This window comes from Xyrauchen texanus, chromosome 25 (assembly GCF_025860055.1).
Source record: "Xyrauchen texanus isolate HMW12.3.18 chromosome 25, RBS_HiC_50CHRs, whole genome shotgun sequence".
NCBI lineage: Eukaryota > Metazoa > Chordata > Actinopteri > Cypriniformes > Catostomidae > Xyrauchen > Xyrauchen texanus.
Genome location: NC_068300.1, coordinates 4,719,248 through 4,743,895, shown reverse-complemented (window position 1 = coordinate 4,743,895; position 24,648 = coordinate 4,719,248). Strand labels below are relative to the sequence as shown.

Here is a 24,648-nt window from a genome sequence, read left to right as displayed (position 1 = left end):
CCTGGGCCGCTGCCAGCGTGGGCTTGGACTGGAACCCTCCGTCCTCCCCACAGCCATCGCAGTTGGATGACTGGTTGACACGGATACCCCTGGTGGATAGGGCTGTTGCGCTTCACCTATGCCCCGGAAACCCTACCACCTGGCGGGGTCGCCCTGTACTCCCCTCCAAGGCCTGTAGGACAACATCCTCGCTGACAGCAAAGGCCTACAGCGCCGCCAGACAGGCCGCTTCCGCACTGCACGCCATGGCCCTCCTGCAAGTCCACCAGGCCAAGGCGCTCAAAGAATTGCACGTGGGTAGCCCTGATCACGATGTGCTGCAGGAACTGTGCTCAGTGACCGACCTCGCCCTCAGAGCCACGAAGGTCACAGCGCAGTCACTCGGGCAGGCAATGGCCACCCTCGTGGTCCAGGAACGACACCTGTGGCTGAACTTGGTCGAGATGCGTGAGACCGACAAGACTCGCTTTCTCGACACTCCAGTCTCCCAGTTCGGCCTCTTCGGCAACACCGTCGAGGACGTTACCCAGCAGTTCTCTGCGGTGAAGAAACAGACAGAGGTGATCTCCCAGATCCTGCCCCGTCTGCTCGCCAAGGGCATCCCCCTGCAAAGAAACAACAGGCTGCTCTGCCTCAACCTGGGCCCAGCTCTTAGCCCACGCGTCGAGCGCCCTGCAGGAAGCCGACGCCCCCCCGTCTCACGGACCCCCTCGAGGACCCGGAAGGCTCCCAGGCGCTCCTGAGACGGATGACCCAGAGCCCAAGACATTAGCTGCGGAGATGGTAAGACCGCTCCGTCGCCCGGTGGAGGGCCGGGAGGAGAATTTTGTTTTGAATGTATTTCATTTGCCGCTCCCCTTAACTGGGGCAGTGGTACCCAAAATCTCAATAAAACAGCTATTTCCTTTGCCTCTGGGTCATCTGGCCCGCAAATGCCGTTCTCACAGCACTCTGCCCCCAGATCTCAACAGTCCCGGCATGCTGGACGCGGCCACAGGTCCGCCTTCAGCTCCACGACTGACCCCCGGCTGGCCGGTTCTGAGGAGTCCAGAGGACGCCACCATAAGACCTCCTCATCAGTCACTAACCCGCCCCCTGCCGGGTGCGCAGAGCAAGGTAAGTGCTTCGAGTCTTTTCTCAGCACCAAAGCCTCGGGACGCACCCTTACCTCCCGACGGCACATTACCTGCTCCACCCCGCTGTGAAGCCCCGCCAGGTACGTCGAAAATACTCGTCCCCTTGGTGCCCCTAGCACGGAGATTGGATGCGTGGCTTTCACTTCCCAACCCGTCTCGCTGGCTGGCCCAGACTATCCGACTCTGTTACGCAATTCAGTTTGCCAGGCCCCCGCCCCCCTTCGCGGGTGTCCGCTTTACCGCAGTGCACGGCGAACATGCCAAATCTCTGCGCGCGGAGATTGGTACTCTTCTACTCAAAGAGTCCCTCCAACCCAAATGAAGAAGGGTTTCTACAGCCCTTACTTCGTTGTACCCAAGAAAGGCGGCGGCGGCTTACGACCAATCTTGGACCTGCGAGTTCTCAACCGAGCACTGCTCAAACTCCCATTTAAAATGCTCACGCAAAAGTGTATCTTAACATGTGTCCGGCACCTAGATTGGTTCGCAGCGTAGACCTGAAGGACGCGTACTTCCACGTCTCAATTCTGCCGCGACACCGACCCTTCCTACTGTTTGCGTTCGACGGCCAGGTGTTTCAGTACAAAGTCCTCCCCTTCGGCATGTCTCTGTCCCCTCGCGTCTTCACGAAAGTCGTAGAGGCAGCCCCTGCCCCGCTCCGAGAAGCCGGCATCTGCATACTCAACTACCTCGACGACTTGCTCATACTGGCCCACTCCCAAGAGTTACTATGCGCTCACAGAGACCAGGTGCTCAGACACCTCAGCCGCTTGGGGCTTCAGGTCAACCTTGAGAAGAGCAAGCTCACTCCGGTTCAGAGCATCTCCTTTCTCGGCATAGAGTTAGACTCAGTCTCAATGTCTGCACGTCTCACCAACGAGTGTCCACAGTCAGTGCTGAAATGCCTCGCAAAGTTCAAGCCAGGCACAACGGTCCCTCTAAAACTCATCCAGAGGCTCCTGGGGCATATAGCATCCTCCGCCGCAGTCACGCCATTGGGGTTGATGCATATGAGACCGCTTCAGCACTGGCTTCAGACTCGAGTCCCGAGACGAGCATGGCGCCACGGCTCGCACCATGTGATAATCACCACCGTATGCCGCCAAACACTCAAACCCTGGACAGACCTCTGCTTTCTACGGGCAGGAGTGCACCTGCAGCAGGTGTCCCGACACGTCCTGGTCACTACCGATGCCTCCAATCGGGTTGGGACGCCGTTTGCAATGGGCACGCAGCTGCAGGCCTTTGGAGAGGGGCCCCGCTACACTGGCATATCAACTGCCTAGCGTTACTGACTGTTTTATTTGCCCTGCGACAGTTCCTCCCATTAATTAGAGACAAACATGTCCTAATCAGGTCAGACAGCACCACTGCGGTAGCGTACATAAATCGCCAAGGCGGTATGCTCCCGTATGCTCTCGTATGCTCCCGCCACACGTCACGAATCGCCCATCGTCTCCTCCTTTGGAGAGAGTAGCGACTCAGGTCGCTGCGTGCCACTCACATCCCCGGCAAACTCAATGTGGTAGCAGACGCGCTGTCACGACAACGCTTGCCCAGTGGAGAGTGGAGGCTTCACCCCCAGTCGGTCCAGCTGATTTGGGAACGATTCGGCAAGGCCCAGGTAGACCTGCTTGCCTCCCAAGAGACCTCCCACTGCCCGCTCTGGTATGGCCGAACAGAGGCTCCCCTCTGGGCAGACGCACTGGCACACAGCTTTCCCACGGGGCTGCGCAAGTACGCATTTCCCCCAGTGAGCCTTCTTGCACAGGTGCTGTGCAAGGTCAGGGAGGACGAGGAGAAAGTCACACTAGTGGTTCCATACTGGCCCACCCGGGCCTGGTTCTCGGACCTCGTACTCCTCGCAACAGCCCCTCCCTGGCGAATTCCCCTGAGGAAGGACCTTCTTTCTCGGGGGCAGGGCACGCTCTGGCATCCGCATCTAGACCTCTGGAGACTCCACGTCTGGTCCCTGGATGGCACGCGGAAGATCTAGCTGGCCTACCACCTACTGTCGTAGACACGATCAATCAAGCCAGAGCCCCCTCCACCAGGCAGCTCTACTCCCTGAAGTGGCGCTTGTTTGCAAATTGGTGTTCTTCCCAGGCTGAAGACACACAGAGGTGCTCAGTTAGGTCAGTGCTCCTATTCCTGCAGGAGAGGTTAGAGGGGAGGCTGTCCCCGTCCACCTTGAAGGTGTATGTTGCAGCCATCGCGGCCCACCATGACGCAGTAGAAGCCAAGTCCCTTGGTAAGCACGACTTAATCATCAGGTTCCTAAGAGGCACCCGGAGGTTAAATCCCTCCCGGCCAAGCCTGTTCCCCTCCTGGAACCTCTCGGTAGTCCTCGCGGGCCTCCAGAGACCTCCCTTTGAGCCGCTAGAATCAGTTGGACTCAGGGCCCTCTCTTTTAAGACTGCCCTGCTGATCGCGCTCGCCTCCATCAAGAGGGTCGGGGACCTGCAAGCGTTCTCTGTCAGCGACACTTGCCTGGAGTTCGGTCCGGCAGACACTCATGTGATCCTAAGACCGCGACCGGGCTACGTGCCCAAGGTTCCTACCACGCCCTTCAGAGACCTAGTAGTGAACCTGCAAGCGCTGCCCCGGGAGGATGTAGACCCATTCCCGTCGTTGCTGTGTCCAGTACGTGCTTTGCGTACCTATCTGGACCGCACGCAGAGCTTTAGACACTCTGAGCAGCTCTTTGTATGCTTTAGGAGACAGCGTAAAGGAAACGCTGTCTTCAAACAGAGGCTTTCCCACTGGGTAGTAGATGCCATTTCATTGGCTTATCACACTCAGGCCGTGCCCCCCCCCCTTGCGGGTCCGAGCTCACTCGACAAGGAGTGTTGCGTCCTCATGGGCACTGGCCAGGGGTACCTCCCTGGCAGACATTTGTAGAGCAGCGGGTTGGGTGACACCCAACACCTTTACGAGATACTATAATCTCAGGGTTGAGTCAGTTTCATCCCGTGTTTTCTCAGGTCCGAGCCAGTAGAACTCGGTAACACGCTGATGGGCTGGCCGGGTGAATCGCTTGCATATAGCGCCCTTTCCCTTGCTTGAGGTAAAACTGTGCGCCTTTTTTCCCAGGAGATTCCACTCAACCCGAATCCCTGGTCGATTCCTCCCTAGCCCTCTTGGGTCCGCAGTTCGGCGGAGGAACTTGCCAACCCAATCCACTGCGGGTACTCAAATCTACCCTGTACTGGAATAGGTGCTCCACAGGGTGAAAAATCCTGAATGAACTCTAGTATTTGCCTCGCATTTGTACCCGTATGTCCGGGGGCGGGGTATGCAAATACTGACTGCCAACTTCTCATTGGCTTTTTTTCATAGATCAGAGGTATATTCGGTGGCTCAAGAGAGACCTCTAGTGTCGCTTCTCCGACACTAGAACCTTAATAACCACAAAATTATGATTTTTATTACCACTGTTTTCATTTTCCTGTATTATTGCAGACCCTATGGTGTCATTTTAAATATCATGGTTAAAATATGGTTACTGTAGTAAAATCATGGTCAATTCATTGCGGGCGGAACGTAAAACAATTACAGAAAATAATTTTAGAGAAGAAGAAAAGAGTTTCTTTCAAAACAGAATTTAAGATTTTTAGGATTTCATTTCAGGCTTCCTAATTTAAAGCTAGGGTGTGCAGTCTTATCCAGAAACATTTTTGTTATACTGGTTTAAAGTCTCTTCACATCCTGATAACAATCAATAAGTGGTCTAAATGTAATATATATATATATATATATATATATATATATATATATATATATATATATAGACTAAAAAATGAACGACCAATCATTGCATTCGCTCCGAATGTAATGATAGGATGTCCTTCCTGTCTGTCAATCTATATTTGCATACCGCCGCGCAACTCGTTCGCGCAGATATTTACAAGTCATAAGAGCGAGCGCGAAAATGGAAGGCGAACCGCAGCTAGCTAATGTTCCTCCTGAACCACCAGTAAAACGAAACAAAAGAAAGACTGTGTTAGAAACTTCTACAACGAAAAAACGTCTGGATCAAAAGCGCGCTAAAAGCAGAATTAACATTGACGTTGCTTTTCCACGCTGGAGGAAACTGCGGGACTCAAAGTGTCTGAAAAATGACGCCATGCTTGCTGTTTTTCTTTTGGACAGGTAAATACATAGTTTGATTTGTTTATATGTATATGTTGGTGTTAATGTAATTTAGTATTTAGCTCATGTAGCTAACAGCAGCTGCGGCTTAAAATGAAACTGTTATTTTGTTTTCAAAGTTACGAAAACACTGCAACATCCACACCTTTGGTGCATGGATTCATAAGGCCACCAACTGTTTCGACTCTTTCATCAGTTTCTCCCAAAACAGTGAGTACAATGTCATAATTTTACTTGAATAAAACAATATAATCAAACATTCTTCTGGGTATTGTGTATGGCATCCTTATGAAGAAAGATAATTTGACAATGTTGTCATTGTAGTTTTGCTGAAATACAATCACATATCAGGTTATAAAGATGATGTCATGCACTTTGTGAGCACTGCTGCTTTTTTGTTATCATCTGCGTCAAGTTAGAAATGTCAAAACTATAATGTGTGTTCAACAAGTATAATGTGTTTTTTTTACATGAGCCATGACAATTTAAAAACATGTTTTACTGTCATTGTAAATGTTCACTTTCACCTGCCTAAAGATGAAAATCTGAGAAGAATTAATGTATTTTTTCCCCCAATGGTTTTGTCAGAGAGGACACCTTTTTAAAAAACATAATAACTGTGAACATTTGTTGTTAAAAAGTATATAAGTATTGTTTTGTTTCTAAAAATTATCTATTGTTTGGGTTCAGAAGAACTTTATTTGTCGACTGGAGTCGTGTGGATTATTTTGATGCACCTTAAATATACATTTTGGACTGTCAAATGGAGTACTTTCACTTGCATTGTTTAAAGAAGAAGGCCTGAAATGAAATCCTAAAATCTTATATTCTGTTTTGATGAAGAAAGAAACTCTGATACTGCTTTGATGGCCGGAGGATGAGTAAATATCATCAAATTTTCATTTTTTGGGTGAACTATTCCTTTAAATTCAGTGGCTGTCATGTTAAGGTGAGAATATGTTGTATATATCCTTTTTTAGGCTAATTTCAGGGTTTTTCTGTGTCAAAAAAGTAGGATTTGGCTCAGGTCCTCATATTCTCACAAACAGCCCTGTGTATATATAAATAATAATCAAAAGAAGACAGTTTTTGCATTAGTAGGATTGGGTCAAGTGCTCGTGAAAGAGATGCATCTTTAGATGTTTCTTGAAGGTGTCTAAAGAATCAGCTGCTCAGGTGGGGTTTGGCGGGTCGTTCCACCATCAAGCGACAGTTGAAGTGAAGGTCCGGGAAAGTGATTTTGTGCCCGTGTCAGATGGCGCAATGAGGCGCCGCTCACCCGCTGATCTTTAGCTTCTGGATGGCACATAGACTTGAAGGAGAAACAAGCAAAAAAACTGAATATCATGTTTAATTTCTGATAAATCAGCTTGTTGAATCCATCATCTGAATGTAAATGAGTTCAATGAAGGTGATTATATGTTGAAAAAAGGTTGCTTTTGGGTAATATCCAACGATAATTTGGCTGTCATGAAAATGAAACCAAACAAAAAGCACACAATTATATTGAAACCATTATTTCAACAAAGTTGTTCTTGTGTATAATCATTTAAAAATCTTTTTTAAGTCTGATGAATGTCAGTTTATTATAATGATGAAGTTTTTGTGTTCAGATGTTCATCATGAGAGAGCAGGTGGATGTGATCTGCTGTAAATCAGTAGGAACTGATCTGTCCATGCTGGATATTGATGATTTCATCACAGAAATCTCTCAGCTGAAGAAAGAGGTGACGTCACTGAAGACAAAACTGATGGAGAGAGACGACAGGTTACAGGTTAAACATTCATTTCATCCTTAAAGTTGAGATTGTAAGCTTTCAAATGATGTGATATGATGAACGGTACAGATGTGATTGTGTTGTGTTTTTCAGGAGCTGGAAAAGGTTTCCTGTCAATCTTCAGTGTGTGTGATTGATGGGACCTCCACAGAATGTCAGGATTCAGTGTGGAGCGGCAGAGATCAGTCCACACCACAGCGACTGCTGGACAAACTCTCTGAACAGAGATCCAGAGACACACAGGACTCACAGCTCACTTTACTCTGTTCTACTGACGGTAATCAGGGTGATCAAACCTCCACAGAGTCTCTGACTTCTGTCTGTAACGTTGGAGAACAGCAGACACTAGTGAAGATGAAAACGTGTTCAGTGAAGCTGCTGGACTGCAGGAATCTGATGAAGATGAGAGGAGACACCACAGCAGAGGAACAACAGATAGAAGATGATGATCAAACCTCCACAGAGTCTCTGACTTCTGTCTGTAACGCTGGAGAACAGCAGATGCTGCAGATACCAGTGAAGAATGAAGTGAAGCTGGAGGAGATAAAAGAAGAAAACACAGCAGAAGAACAACAGAGAGATGATGTTTTTATTTCTTCAGGTATGTTCCTTCATGTAATGTTTTAAATATTTTTGACAATTGATTCGTGTCAGAATCTGTTTCAAGTAAGACGGCTACATCACTCAAAAGTCGCATTAAAACGTTCTCAAATGTTTTTTATTTTTTGCAATTTCAAAGAAATGTCAACCATAAAATAGAAAAATAAAGTTATACCGGTGATGCATAGATTTTTGTTGGAAATCTAAGGTTCAGGAAATGGCATATGAAGTATCCCATGTCTTATGGTTGGAGTTGGCATCAGTTCAATTATAGTCCATCGTAATAGACTGAAGTTATGTTGGGCTGACACCGGCTGTGTTACGTGCTTAAAGATGTTTAAATGGGATGATAACGCAACATTAACGTGAGATACAATTGTCGCTGTATGCAGTCGTAGAAACAACCAAGACTAACACAGAAGTAACAGTTAAGTTATTTATTAGTGCGGACAAAAAAGTTTACAGTAAAGAATAAAGAAACCAAACAAGAGTGTCGCCAAATTAATGAAATTATCAAAAGCCAAATCCCCCATAACTATTAACCCAACCCCTAAACTAACTACCAAAAGGAAAATGCAGAAATAAAACAGAATTCTTCAGCGTATATCGACGCCTTAGATAAACTATTGTAATTACAACAAAAAAAATACAATAAATGGCGATCACTCTTAAACTAACTAACACAGAATAAACCTACCTACCCGATGTTAATGTTGTTCTCAGGTCAACGTCAAATGGCTTACCGATGGCCGTATTTCAATAATCAAGATATTCGTGATCATATTAGCAACATGTAGGGTTTTTTGAATCCAACAGAGACAAATATAAATTAAACTAAACCGAGTGGCTTGTTACAACCCATCGCGTCTTACCTTGTCTACAGCGTATAATATCCACATCACCCGGCAAAATAACTACATGAAAACCACATCAAGCAAACACAGTAAACAGCTGAACGGCTCGACTAAGGACACAGGCTGAGTGAGGTCTGACGCTGATCCCTCTCTACCCATTCATGGTGCACAGGGCCTTTTAAACTGCCGGCACACCAGCGGATTGGTCGCGCCCCATGGTTCGCGCCGGTTATGACGTCGAGCATCCTGACGTCACAGGTATAATTGACAACCAGATGATCCAATGATCGCGACCTAACAAAAGAGTTTGCAAACACAAGAGAAAAAACATACAAAACACACGTGGAACGTAACAGGCTGCTATTAGTTGTCATCACTCAGAGACATGTAGCAGTGGAGTCCAACACCAAGCAGGAATGGAGCTGGATCCAGCCGGTTCTGGTGACATCAGGATAGGAGTCCCGAGGTTGAGACAGGGAAAGAAATAAAATAATGTTAGCATAGATGCCATTCAATTTATTGCAAAATTATGGATCATGATAATTGTTTCTGGTTTCTGCAGACCTATCTAAAGCAACCTAATTGTGTGTTGAAGGATAAATTAGGTGTATGCCTGGCTAAATAGATGAGTCTTTAGTCTAGACTTAAACTGAGAGAGTGTGTCTGCATCTCAAACTGTGTTAGGGAGACTATTCCATAGTTTAGGAGCCAAATATGAGAAGGATCTTCCTCCTTTTGGTAGAAGGTCACTTAATACTGTGGAGCTAGACCATTCAAAGCTTTGTACGTAGTTAACAGAATTTTTTAATTAATGCGAAATTTTACAGGTAGCCAATGTAACGATGATAAAATGGGGCTAATATGATCCTATTTCTTGGTTCTCGTCAGCACTCTGGCTGCTGCATTCTGAACCAATTGAAGTTTATTTATTGAACTTGCTGGACATCCTCCCAGTAATGCATTACAATAATCTAATCTTGAGGTCATGAACGCATTAATTCGTTTTCGGCATCAGCAACAGAGATCATGTGCCTTAATTTAGCAATATTTCTTAGGTGGAAGAATGCTGTTCTACAAACATTAGTAATTAGATTTTCAAAGGACAGATTGATTTAAAATATAACACAGAAGTTCTTCGCTGTTGAACACGATGTAACAGTACATTCATTGAGTCAAATTATATTTTAGCGGCTTGTTTTTAGAGGTTTTTGTCGGAAATCGAGTAGACGGAAATGTCTTTTATTTCGATGATACACTGCTAATTTGGAGAATTGTGAAATTTCGTCAGGTTTTGAAAAAATATAATATGGGGTATCGTCAGTATAACAGTGGAAACGTATTCTACTATTCCTGTTAATATCTCCCAGGGGAAGCAAATACAAGGAGAAAAGCAGAGGCCCTAAAACTGATCCCTGTGGCACTCCATACTTTACTTTTGTTTGGTTTGACAATTCCTCATTTACGTAGACAAAGTGGTAGCAGTCTGCTAAATAGGACCTAAACCATGCTAATGCAAGTCCACAAATGCCAACATAATTCAAGAGAATGTTGTAATCTATCATGCCGAATGCAGCACTAAGATCTAAAAGCACTAGACGTGAAATGCAGCTGCAATCAGATGATAAGAGCCAAGTCATTTGTAATTTTGCTAATTGTAGTTTCTTACCTGTAATGGGGCCTAAATTCTGACTGAAATTGTTCATACTTACTATTTCTCTGTAGAAATTATCATAGTTGGGATGGTGCTACCTTATCTAGAATTTGTTACATAAACTGGAGATTTGAAATCTGTCTATAATTAGCCAGTTCTCCAGGATCATGTTGTGGCTTCTCAATAAGCGGTTTGATAACTGCCATTTTAAAGCGTCTTAGGAAATGTCCTAAGGATACCGAGGGGTTAATAATATTAAGAGGTTCTGAAATTACAGGAAATACCTCTTAAGATCGTAGTTGGTATTGGATCTAACAAACATGTTGTGGCTTTTGATGTTTCGATAAGTTTTGTTAGCTCTTCCTGAACTATGACAGCGAAAGATTGAAGTTGCACGTGAGAAATTACAAGGCACTGTTTTCTGAGGTGCTATGACAGATGATTGCATAATTCCAATTTTATTTCAATTTTATCAGTAAAGAAACTCATGAAGTCATTATTCTTGTGCTGTGACGTAATAGCTGGTTCTGTTGAGGCTTTACTCCTAACAAAAATTTATTTCAGCAACTCAAGACAATCAGAACTCTATAGAAACTTTTACTGAACAGTTAATTGATATTGCAAATGAAACAATTCCAAAGACATCCTCTAAATCGCACTGTAAAGCTAACCCCTGGTTTAACGAGCAGTGTATAAAAGCTATCGGGGCACGGAAAAAGGCGGAAAGACTTTTTAATAAACAGCCTTCAACGGCTAATTTTATATCTTTTAAAATTTGTAGAGCTCAAGCTCGCAGAATTTTAAATGAAGCAAAAAAGGAAAGCTGGAGACAATTTGTATCAAGTTTAACATGCTATACTCCCATGAAGAGGATCTGGAACATGATTCGCAAAATGAAGAACATTGGAAATGGATTTAATATCCAACATATTAAAAAACTAGATATTCTCCAGACAAAGGAAATGGATCTAGCAAACACATTAGCAGAATCTTTTGAAAAGAATTTGTCAATAGAAAACTGCCTCCCTGAGTTCCAGTTAATTCGAATACAGCAGGAAAGGGAAAAATTGAACTTCTGTTCTGATAACGAAGAAGTATATAATCAACCTTTCAAGATGGATGAATTAATACACTCTTTAAAATGTTCCCATGACACTGCTGTAGGGCCAGACCAAATTCATTATCAATTCTTAAAGCACTTACCCCAAAGCATATTATCTCTTCTTTTAGATAATTTTAACTCTGTCTGGTCTTCTGGACAAATACCACCCTCCTGGAAAGAAGCAACTGTAATTCCTATACCTAAACCAGGAAAAGACCATTCAGATCCAAATAACTACCGACCAATCGCTCTTACATTTACATTTACATTTATGCATTTGGCAGACGCTTTTATCCAAAGCGACTTACAGTGCACTTATTACAGGGACAATCCCCCCGGAGCAACCTGGAGTTAAGTGCCTTGCTCAAGGGCCCAACAGTGGCATCTTGGTGGTGCTGAGGCTTGAACCCCCGACCTTCTGGTCAGTAACCCTGAGCCTCTACCACTGAGCCACCACTGCCCCAGTTACCAGTTGCCTCTGTAAAACGATGGAGAGAATGGTAAATAATCGGCTTGTTTGGACTCTGGAGTCGAAGAAACAAATAAGTGACTATCAATGTGGCTTTAGACGTGGAAAGTGCACCTTGGATCAATTAATCCGACTGGAAACTTATATTAGAGATGGTTTCATTAGAAAAGAACATGTTGTTGCTGTCTTTTTTTACTTGGAAAAAGCATATGATACAACATGGAGATATGGGATTTTGAAAGATCTTTACCACATGGGTTTTAGAGGACGATTACCCATCTTTATTTCCAATTTTTTGACCAGCAGATATTTCAAAGTCCAAGTAGGAAACACCTTGTCGGATATTCACAAACAAGAAATTGGAGTTCCTCAGGGAAGCATTCTTTCTGTCACTCTCTTCAGTATTAAAATAAACAGCATTGAGAGTATCATTGGATCTAATATATTCTGCAGCTTATATGTGGATCGATCTCTGCATCTGCTATAGAGGGAAGAACATGAGTACAATTGAAAGACAACTGCAGTTATGCATTCACAAAATATATCAGTGGTCAGTTGAAAATGGATTCAAATTCTCTAAATCAAAAACAGTCTGTACCCACTTCTGTATCCAGCGACCCCCTTCATCTTGACCCTGAACTCTTCATTAATAGAGAACCGATTAATGTTGTTAAAGAAATTAAGTTCTTAGGACTCCTTCTTGACAACAAAATGACTTTCATTCCTCATTTGAAAGCACTTAAAAACAGGTGTCTTAAAGCCATGAATATAATGAAAGTACTGGCAAAAACAAAATGGGGAGCAGATTACATGGTTCTTTTGAGACTCTATAGAACACTAATTCGTTCCCGGCTGGACTATGGAAGCATAATTTATGACTCTGCCAGAGAATCATATAAGCGGATGTTGGACTCAGTACATCATCAGGGCTTACGACTCGCCTTGGGAGCATTTAGAACTTCGCCGATGCAAAGCTTGTACATCGAAGCCAATGAACCTTCACTTCAAAACAGACGATTGAAGCTTTCACTCCAATATGCTATCAAAATAAAGGCAAATAAAACCAACCCCGCTTATTCTTCAATCTTCAACCCACAATTTACTCCTTTGTATGAGAGCAAACCTAAAAGTATCAGATCCTTTGGTATTCAGTATTAAACCTCATTTGGAGAACTTGAATATAAATTTGAACATTCTAACCCAAATACAATTCAATTCTATATCTCCCTGGAAACTAAAGAAGCCTAATATCAATTTGGACTTGACTCATCAGAAGAAAGGGGTGACCCATCCAAATGTATATAGACAGCAATATTTGGAAATAAGAAACCAATTCCCCTCCCATGTACCTATATTCACAGATGGCTCAAAGATGAAAAACAGTGTAACGGCAGCAATGGTGACTGGAAATCAACGCTATGGAATTCGTATTCCAAAACAGTGCTCAATTTTCTCTGCTGAGGCTCGTGCTTTACTTTTAGCTTTGGAGCACATTGAAAATTCTCTGCAAAAATTTTTTATAATTTTTACTGACTCTAAATCCTGCCTTCAAGCAATGGACACTTTAAAAATTGACCATCCTTTAGTGGACTGCATCTTAACCAAAGTGGATTATCTACTAAATCAGTTCTTCAGCATTATTTTTTGCTGGGTTCCAGGACATGTTGGCCTTTCAGGAAATGAACAAGCTGATGCAGCTGCTAAGGAAGCTCTTAATCAGGAAGTTAATGAATGTCAAATCCCTCCCTCAGATATCAGACCGATTATTAACCGATATATTTTAAATAAGTGGCAAGAAGAGTGGAATATGTGCAAGAACAACAAGTTGTATGTAATTCATCCGGAAATTTCAAACAGACTTTTTATCAATTTTAAAACAAGATTTGATCGAGTGGTCTACACCAGATGTCGTATAGGTCACGCAAATCTGACCCATGCCTTTTTGCTTAAAGGTGAAGACCCAACCCTATGTATGTTCTGTAATTTTTCCTTATCTATCAAACATATTTTACTAGATTGTCCTGGTCTTAACACAAGTAGAATGCTCTTTTATGAAGTTACCTCGTTAAAGGACTTATTTAATGAGATTGTGCCTGAAAAGGTTTTGGATTTCTTATCATATATTAATCTTAAAAAAAATATTGTATAATATGACTTGCTATTTATATTTGTTTTGTTTTTATTGTATTTGTATGATATTTGTTTTTTGTAATTGAATTCTTGCCATGAAAATAGCTTTGATCGCTGACATGGCATTAAATAAAACATACTACTACTACTACTTTACTCCTAACCAATTTAGCCACAGTACTGAATAAACACCTTGGATTGCTGTGGTTATTTTCTAAGAGTTTATGTCCAAGTTGTACTTGCATTTTATCAATTTGAACTATCGAGGTGTGACTGTAACCATGCACATATCCCATGTATGTATTAGAGCTTAAATATATATTGTAATCTAAAAATGTCATAATTTAATCAGATTTGCAAACGCGGATGCAGACTATAATCTTAGATGCTGCCTTACTCTGCAGGAATGTGAGGAGGTCTTTAAAAAATATCGGCAAAAAAATAATATTATATAAAAATAAATATATATTGTCTCCCCATGCCCAGTCTATGTTGGTTCCTTTCAAGTCTTTACCTGACCTGGTTCTTCCTTCCTCTATTTGTGGCTGATCATATTTTGTATCCAACAAAGGCACTTTATCAATTCATATCAGTTCAGTTATTTCTGGAGGTAAGGTTTTGGACAGTATGAATCTATAATAACGTCCAGTTAAATGACTAAGTCGTCAGTTTCTTTTAAACATTCACGTATTGTAGGGGATACTTAACTGGGTCAGGTAATTCTTTGCATATTGCTAGTGCCTCTGTCATAGTGGAATGCTTTTATATCTGTCTGGGCACTGGATAAAAGGAAATGCAGCTACTGCGTTTTCCTTTGTCACGGCTGTTTCTATTTTATCGTTTGTGCTTGCGATATTACAGGGGGGTGTATGGTGTTGTTGCACTAAGAGCACTTGCGGTGAATTCGTATGACTGTGGCGGCGGTGTACTTTTGCTATTAGGGCTGCCTGTTTGTGGTCTTGCTCTTGGTCCAAGACTGGTTTAATTTGATTTATTTTTTGTACATCATGTGACTATTTCATATATTTGTTATCCCATTGTCGCCCCCCCCCCCTCCCCCCCTGCATCTGCCTTTTACCATAGCTTTAGTTCGTTCATGTCCCTATCACTAAATGAACCATCTGTTGGATATGGATCTAACTGCATTTTTTCCGTATTAATATACGGTTCAGTATTGTATCCTTGGTTATTACGAAACATCCATTGTTTTGGAGATTCATCAGGAAGTGGACAGCTTATGTCAGATCCCATATCTTTATATTTTCAAAATGTCACAGTTTTAATTGTTCAAATATCCCAGTTTACTTGATTGGGATCAATTGGGCCAGGTATTTCTGCTTTCCCAGCCTAGTTGGTCTCGCACTGCTCGCCTATGATCTGTTGGCATGAAACTCTGAAGCACTTAAGTTTACACAGAGACTGAAGATACTTTAACATTCATCTTCAATTTACGTTATTACAGTTAACATTTTCATCAGTGGTATGCAGTATTAAATGTAATTAAAATTATGAATTTTATGATCGTAATCACAATTTGTGGTCATGTACAGTACTATTATGCCTATTTTATAATAGTGTTAATTCAAAAGTATTTAAACTTGTGTAATTTGATGGCTGAGTCACAATCAATGGTATTTTTTTCCCCTCTGAAATTGTAATGGATCAGTAGGTGTTTATTCCTTTCAGACCGTCTATCCTTTTATCATGTTCTTCATTGCGTATTGGCATTGTGTTGAAAACCAGGAGCCCTGTGATCTACAACCATGCCGATAGTAGTTTTTGATTCTATTTATCTAATGGAAATGTTATTACTTGAGTGCCAAGTTGCACTTGCATTTTATCAATTTGAACTATCGAGGTGTGACTGTAACCATGCACATATCCCATGTATGTATTAGAGCTTAAATATATATTGTAATCTAAAAATGGCATAACTTAACCCTTGTGCATCAATTAAAAAAAGTTACACATAGGTTCATTATGGACAAAAATGGCCATGTCCAAAAACTGTCATAAAAATATTATAGATTTATATTTTTTTCCACTTTCACTGACATATTTATTTTTAACCAGCATCAGCTCTAATCATAATGACCAAACATTCATTCATTTTTAGAATTTTAACCCTTTAAACGCTTGTTTGTTTACCTAATGCCACTGTTGTTTTTTTTTATAAAAAATATAATAATTATAATTATTTTCAATTTAATAAATGCTAAGCAGAATTTTTTTTCTTTGATTATTAGAGCCTCGGATATGTCAATGATTAACAACAACATTCATTTTGATGCTTTCATATTTTTTATGCAGTTATCAGATTTAAAAAAAAGCTACCACTTAGGTCCAAAATGGACAAAAATGGCCATGTCAAAAAAGTGTCATAAAAATATTATAGAATAATATTTTTTTCTACATTCACTGATTATATTTTAACCAGCATCAGTTCTAATCATAATTACCAAACATTCATTTATTTTTAGAATTTTAACACTTTAAACGCCGGTTTGTTTACATAATGCCACTGTTGTTGTTTTATAAAACATATAATAATTATAATTATTTTCAATTTAATTAATGCTAAACAGAATTTTTTTTATTTTTATTATTAGAGCCTCAGACACATACAAACCACACTCTGAAATCCATATCAACACACTCACACAATTATATATTCATAATATATCTAATTGGCGCTAAAATATGCATAAGCCAAAAACAGCAGAAATTTTAAAATTCCAATAAAAATTCACACCTGTGGAAAATTTTATGCAGTTAGCATTAACACAGACAAAGTTATCAAAAAAAAACAAAACTGAAAAAGCCAAAAATGTCCACAAGGATGCACAAGGGTTAATCAGATTTGCAAACGCGGATGCAGACTATAATCTTATTTCCCTAGGACTTTATCCCGGCCTATTCCCACCTTAGTGAGAATATGTTAAACTGCAACAGTAAATCTGAGGTATTCTACCTCCTCTCTGTATCTCCCAGAGCTAGAGCTCCCTTTCCAGGGGCACATTGATGCAGAGAAACACTTTTTCTAAAATTTTGAATCACGTATAGTGAACTGCAACACCACAGTATTACCGTGTTAGTAAAATAAGGTATTACCTTCCTGTATTCCTAATAGGGCAAAACGTCTCTTGAAAAAGAGGTACCCTAACACAGCGCAAAAATGGAATCTATGTTTTATTCGATTTCTCTGCAGACAGGAATATTGTCAAATAAATAGATTGACCTTACCTGTCTGGAGAAATCCCGGACGAGCCCCCAAATGTGTAAGAAAAACATGTTTACTTGGTAAGGATTTTTTTTTGGTCCCTCTATCAATAGTTTGTCTCAGTCTGAGTGTATCAGTTCCTTCTCTTGTCATTTATTGTTCAAGAACATCTTTGTATTTCATTCAGTAAAGCAGTATAAACCAATAGAATTTATCAGAATAGTTTCTTCACCGTATGTGGGTTGACCTAGTTTAACATAGTGGACTACACAATAGCAGAATAGTTTCTTCCACGAAAGAGAAACAAGAAAGAAAGAAACATCTTGTTCAGCAGTTAGTCTTATGCAAAAGTACAATGTCTCATATAATCTAATATCTCACATGTTAATTGATATACCATGTAATTTATCCAGTTAAATTGTGTAATTTTATAGATATTTGACAGCCCTAGTAAATATATACATATATATATTACACAGCAAAGAACATCTTGACCTTTGTTGTATTCTGCCATAAATTGCATTAGGGTTCAATGTGATTTCTTTTTTACATTTGTCCCTCTTCAACTGATTTGTCAATTTACTTTTGTTCATTGTAGAGCTGATGGAAGTGAAAGAGGAAAGTCAAGAACCGATTGAAGTGGAGGAGAAACCTCGTGATTTCAAAACTGGAGAAAAATCTTTGAGTGACTCAAAGCCTAAAATAAAAGCAGCCAATAAATCTTTAACCTGCTCTCAGTGTGGAAAGAGTTTAACATGTAATAAAGATCTTAATATACACATGAGAATTCATACTGGAGAGAAACCTTACAAATGCTCACACTGTGGAAAGAGATTCAATCAGTCAGTCAACCTGAAAGCACATGAGAGAATTCATACTGGAGAAAAACCTTACAAGTGCTCACACTGTGGAAAGAGTTTCACTCATTTGAGTTCTCTGAAAACACATGAGAGAATTCATACTGGAGAAAAACCTTACAAGTGCTCACACTGTGGAAAGAGTTTCACTTATTTGATTTCCCTGAAAGCACATGAGAGAAATCATACTGGAGAAAAACCTTACAAGTGCTCATACTGTGAAAAGAGTTTCACTTATTTGAGTTCCCTGAATACACATGAGAGAAATCATACTGGAGAAAAACCTTACAAGTGCTCACACTGTGAAAAGAGTTTCACTTATTTGAGTTCCCTGAATACACATGAGAGAAATCATACTGGAGAAAAACCTTACAAGTGCTCACACTGTGAAAAGAGTTTCACTCATTTAAATTTCCTGAAAATACATGAGAGAATTCATACTGGAGAAAAACCTTACAAGTGCTCACACTGTGGAAAGAGTTTCACTCAGTCATATCACCTGAAAATACATGAGAGAATTCATACTGGAGAAAAACCTTACAAGTGCTCACACTGTGGAAAGAGTTTCACTCGTTTAAATTTCCTGAAAATACATGAGAGAATTCATACTGGAGAAAAACCTTACAAGTGCTCACACTGTGGAAAGAGTTTCAATCAGTCAGTCAACCTGAAAACACATGAGAGAAATCATACTGGAGAAAAACCTTTCAAGTGCTCACACTGTGAAAAGAGTTTCACTCAGTTAAATTCCCTGAAAAGTCATAAGAGAATTCATGCAGTATAGTCTTGTCAAATTATTGTGATGACTCTCCACCAGAAGATGGCAGCACCTGCAACCATTAGACTACATGCCCGTATTGGTGGTGTGATGTTGTACAACTTGCATCTTGAGAACATTTTATGTATGTACTGTATTGTTGTTCTTGTGTTCCAGATGATCAGGTGCTGATGTGAGCAGAACCCCACTAAATGTGAATCTTTGCAAAAGCAATGTGCTGAAGTTGTTGTTTGTTTCCATTTGTAGCATAAAGTTGATTACATCAAAAAACAACACACAACCCCCCTACAATGTTAAAAGTCCACCCACTCCTCGTTCTTATATTTCTATAAATCAAAATGTGTGTCAAAATGACCGCTTTTCATTTCTGCTCTAAAGTGACATCACTCGTGCTTTTATTGAATCAATTTTATCTTTTTCTCTGGTGTCATGGTTTGGAAATCTATCCTTAAAGAATAGAAACTCCCTAAATCAAATTGTTAAATGGTCTAGTAAACTGATTGGTGTGTCACAGTTTAGTCCAGTGTCCCTGTACACTAGACAGTTACAGCGGATAACTGACTCAATTTTAAATGATGATGCCCATCCTCTGCACAGGGAATTTCAGCTTCTACCATCCAGACGAAGGTATATAGTCCCAAAGTGCAGAACAAAGCGGTATAAAAATAGCTTTGTTCCAGCAGCCATCAATCAGAGGAACAAAATGCACAGATGACACAGAAGCTATGTTTATTTATTTTTATGTATTTTAGCTATTTTATTTTTTTTTGTTGTCAAATGTGTATTGTCTGTGTTTGTTGTAAAAATTGTGTGGATAACTCATAACAAATCTACCTACGGGTACAAATAAAAGGAACCTGAACCTGAACTTTAGGGCAGGCCCTGCCCACGACTGGTGACGGACTCCACCCTATTGTCATAGATCCACCCGTGAGTGATCTACACACAGTCTGCCATTTTTTTCCACGCTGGAGCAGATACAGTGAGAAGAATAATGTCTCGGCTTCGTAAGCATCATAAGTGTTCTGTTGTTGGCTGTAAAGGTGAACATAAGAGTCTTCATGTAGTCCTGGCATCAGAGTCACTGAAGAAGCGGTGGACAAGTTTTGTTTTTGAAGCAAATGTGCCACAAAACATACAAAAATGTGTGTATGTATGTGCAAATCATTTTACACCGGACTGCTTTGTGAATGAGTGTCAATATAAAGCAGGATTTTCAAAAAATGTGATTCTCAAGCATGATCAGAAACAACTGTTTGTGTTCCAGCTTTATATCCTGAAGATGTATCGCACGTTATATTTTGTGAATGTTTGCAAATTGCCTTTCTGAATGTGCTTGTCAGCTGATTCCACGGCTAATGCAGCAAAAGTTAGCATTGTCTCTGATTGTATTCACCAGAGCTATGACGGGGGCGGAGAGTAGCAGCTCATTTGCATTTAAAGAGACACACATGAAAACAGCGTGTTTTTGATTCCATCCAAAAAGAGGCATTTACAACATGGTATAATAAATGATCCGTGGGGTATTTTGAGCTGAAACTTCAGACACATTCTGGGGACACCTGAGACTTGTATGACACCCTGTAAAAAGGGGCATAATAGGTCTCCTTTAAATCATTGTTTTACAGTCTGTGGCAGGGCAGTCGACCTTTATCCTTCTCGGAGGCTTGATTAGTCTGATAAGGGACGGGTGTGTATGATCACGACCCGGCTCCGCCCTCCGCCCTGCCACATTCCTCCCTCGTTCTCTCAGGCAGGGGAGTCCCCGGCATGACGTACACCCCCCCCCCCCCCCTTTCCCTGTGGAGGGGCGTGCACTGGGATTCTGTTTGAAATGACCTGACTCTTGTGTGACATTTGTTCCTCTTGTAAACAAAGTTCATGCTTTATTTTAAGTTAATTTTTTTTAATTTTTTTACACAAATCTATCGATTTACTTCAGAAGAATTGATTGATGACTCTACTGGAGTCGTGTGGATTACTTTTATCCTGCCTAATTATGACTTTTGGACCGTCAAACAGCTGGCACCCATTCACTTGCATTGAATGGACATAAAGAGCTGAAATGTGCTTATAAAAATCTTCATTTCGGTTCTTTTGAGGAAGGAAAGATGTACACATCTAGAATGGCTTAAAGGTGAGTCAATCATGAGAGTTTTTTTAACTATTCCTTGAACTTGTGTTGAACCTGTAATTGTATTATTTTAAATCCAGGATGCAGACTAATAAAATACAAAACTAATAAACAGTGCTTTGTAAAAAGTTTTCAAAGTAGTTTTTGTCAGATTCAAAATTTAGAATATATTAAAGTTAGACCTTTCCTAAACCTTGTGATACTTCTGTTATTGAGAGAGAATCATCCAAAAAGACTGGTGGCTGTAATAGGTGCAAAAGGAGGCTTAACCAAGTATTTAATAATGAGGATAAATGATGGTTATGGGCATTTTTTAAATTGTCATGATATACAGTACTGTGTACCAGCTAGGGATGCACCGATCCGATACCTGGATCGGATTGAAGACGTGCGATAGCTCTGTGAATCACAAAAGGCTGTGTTTAATAAGTACATTTATAAAATGCATGTGCAGCTGTAGTGCGTCAGTGAATGCCGCTGCTCTGTTGACACACACCCGCTTTAATTTTAAAGTTAATAGGTGTCACAGAGAGACTCACGGAGGCAGAGATATGAACTCAGTAGCAGGGTTTATTGAACAGATGATTGAAACAGTGATGTAAACATTGTGAGTAAATCCAGTTGAGCAGAGTGGCAATAAGCAGGTGAGTAATATCCAGACAGGGTATAGACACGATAAATATGGAATTACGATTGTGTCAATAATAATGAATGTAACTTTATAAAACTGAATGTAACTTTTTCAGAAACTATCAAAAATATTCCATTACAAAAGAAGAAAAACACAATTAAAATGAAAAAAATGAACTCAGTCGCACGAATTTAACAGGCTCTTCAAATATGCTTCATTTTTTGTTAATGTTTTTCAAAGATTTGTTTTCGCAAATCGTGGATTCTGAATACATTGCCACAGATTTCGCTTACGCTTCACAGTTTTTCGTTTGCTGTTTTGAGACAAACCTCTCGTGGAGGTGGGCTTAACAGTGATCTACTCTGATTGGATAGTGAGCTTTTGATGGACAGGTGCTCTCTGACCCGGATGTACAGACGTCACACAGTGGCGCGCATATTGGAAAGCTCTCGCGGTGATTCAGAGATGTTTATTTGGAACAATAAGAACATCTTATTCAAGAATAAGTCTCTATTTTATGATAATTGGTTCAATAATGGGTTCTTTTTAGTGGAGCATTTGTTTAATAAGCAAGGTCTTTTATTCAGATATTCAGAATTTCTTTCTGAATACCAAATACCAGTAACCCCAAAAGAATTTGCTACAGTAATGGGTGCTATTCCCTCTGGTTTATGTATGCTTTTTAAAAACTGTAATTACTTCACCCCAGTATCTACTGCATCCTTTCCTAAACCTTGTGATACTTCTGTTGGTCAAATCTGTTTTTCAGAATCGAAAGCTAAAAACTATAAAATAAGATCTTTATTTCTTAAGGATTTGATTTCTGTTCCACCTGTTATTTCCTTTTGGAACAATTTGTTTGGTAACCTTAATTGGAAAAAAACATGGTCTTTACAGCAGATATTCATTCTCACAAACAAAGTGAAAGAAATTTCCTTTAAGTTGATACACAGGTTCTATCCCGTTAAGAAATGTATACAAAGATTTAAATCTGACATTGAGCTAACATGCTCTTTTTGTGCGAATTTTGATGAAACAGTGGTTCACTTATTTTGGTCGTGTCATTACACTCAGAAGCTTTGGAATGATATTGATGTTTTTATCAAGTGTAAGATTTTGCCAGGCTTCTCAATACATATGAGAAACATTATATTTGGGTATTTTGACTCAGACCCCACAAACGAAAATGGCTGTTTTGTTATTAATTTAATTATTTTCCTAAGCAAATTCTACATTCACAAATGCAAATTTTTAAACTGCAAACCTATCTTCTCTGTCTTCTTAAAAGAAATAGAAAATTATCTAAATTTGATTTCAGTATCTACTAATAAGAAAGCCATAAGGACTGTTAGAATCTGCACTGCATTTGATCTCTTCATGTGAACATTTTTGTGTGATGTAATGGCCCTACCTCTTCTTTTAGTGTTATATACTTTATTATTATTATCTTTTTTTGTGTTTTTCTCCTTTATTGTTTTGGTTGATATTATGTGATGTACGTATGCTTTTTCTTTTGTATGTTCCTGTTCTTTGCATTTAAAAATAAATAAATAAATAAAAATAAAAAAGCTCTCGCGGTGATTTGTAGTTATGCAATACGTTGTGCTTTGTTGTATTACTTACTAACAATATGTAAATAATATTTGACCTATAATTATATAATTTAATATTATATGAGACCTTCGATCGTCTAATAATCGTCTTCGATCAGTCTGTAAAGATGAGCTCTCAGGAGAGACAGCGGCATCATCTTCCTCCTCCTCTTTTCCTTCAAGGCAGCTTGAAGTAAGTTCATGTTACTGAAGTAACCAATAACATCGATAAAAGTTTTATTCATGTAACGTTACAGTGTGCAACAGTTCTGGCTTTATTTTGCAAATTTATTGTTTAACCACTTCAGCTCTGCAGGATATTTTGAATTTTTTAGAGAATTAGGCATATCTGAATTTAAGAGAGCGTCCTGCACACATACATTGGAGTAAATGGATAGAAATTGTCTCATTTTACAGAAAACATTTCAACACAGTGGTGGAATATTGCATATATTTTATTGTATTTATTCACAATGTTTTGATAAACACATATAAAATATCATATTTTTATATATTTTTTAATAATTTTTTTATTGTCATTCACAAGTTTGCAATGCACTGATGTCATGTCATGATGTTATGTAGTTTGATTGTTTGCTCTTTTGCACAGTTATTATATTCAAGGACGTGTCAATGTAGACAGTGCAGATATCAAACTGGTCTTTATTCTACAGCAAGGCAGAAATCTTGGTGCAGATGCTGCATCTAAATCAGAATTTAAGATTTTTAGGATTTCATTTCAGGCTTCCTCCTTTAAAGGGTAACTAAACCCTAAACCACCTTTTTTAGTTAATGATCTGTAAGAATGGGGCTTTATTAGTACTGGACATTGATTCAAGAAATTCTTTTGACATTTGTGTATAAAGTGTTTTAATTCTACAATATATGGTGTAAAAACGTCTGAGTGCTGCCCTCTTCAGGTTGAACGGTGGCTACTGCAGTTGAATTTTCCTATTGGCTGATGCGGTACTTCGTGACGTAAGCGGTGACAGCTGACGTAAGCAGTTTCCAGCTCACCACACCCTTGGTACGAGCTAGCACGCCCATGGCAGTATAAAAACCATCTCGTTTCGTCAAAACCACTGTAGCGAGTCAGGAGTTGGAATTGCGAGTATTGAAAACGATCAGGATAGAGTATTTTAGCATCTATTTAGCATAACATTTATATAGTTATTTAGATTATTTCGTGTAGCCTAGGTAGTTAATTAGCATATTTGTTAGTGTAGTATTGTTAGAAGCATAGTTAGTTAGTAGCATAGTATTGCGTCAGTTAGGATAGCTTCAAGTTAGCGTAGATTCTCTGTATTTAGAACAGTGGTCAGGATGGTACGTAGGTGTAGTGTTGCTAGTTGCAACAGCACTGCTGGACTGTATAGCTTTCCAGCAGACTTGGAAATTAGGCGCCAGTGGTTGCACGTCCTTGGGCTGGAAGACCGCGAGTTCCCGCCTAGAGCTGTAGGAGTGTGCAAACTGCATTTTACGCGGGATTGCTTCTCCAACGCAATGGAGGTGGAAATGGGCTTCTCCAAACAGCTCGCGCTGAAAAGCGACGCAGTGCCAAACG

General features: G+C 40.2%; 1 protein-coding gene across 1 annotated transcript in view; it reads left to right on the top strand.

The window, feature by feature from the left end:
- LOC127618946 (uncharacterized) overlaps positions 1 to 24,648 on the top strand; it is a 647,429-nt gene that overhangs the window by 557,455 nt on the left and 65,326 nt on the right. The window contains 1 exon segment of the mRNA XM_052091648.1: positions 17,822 to 18,707. Within this exon segment, the coding sequence (XP_051947608.1) occupies positions 17,822 to 18,707 (886 nt within the window).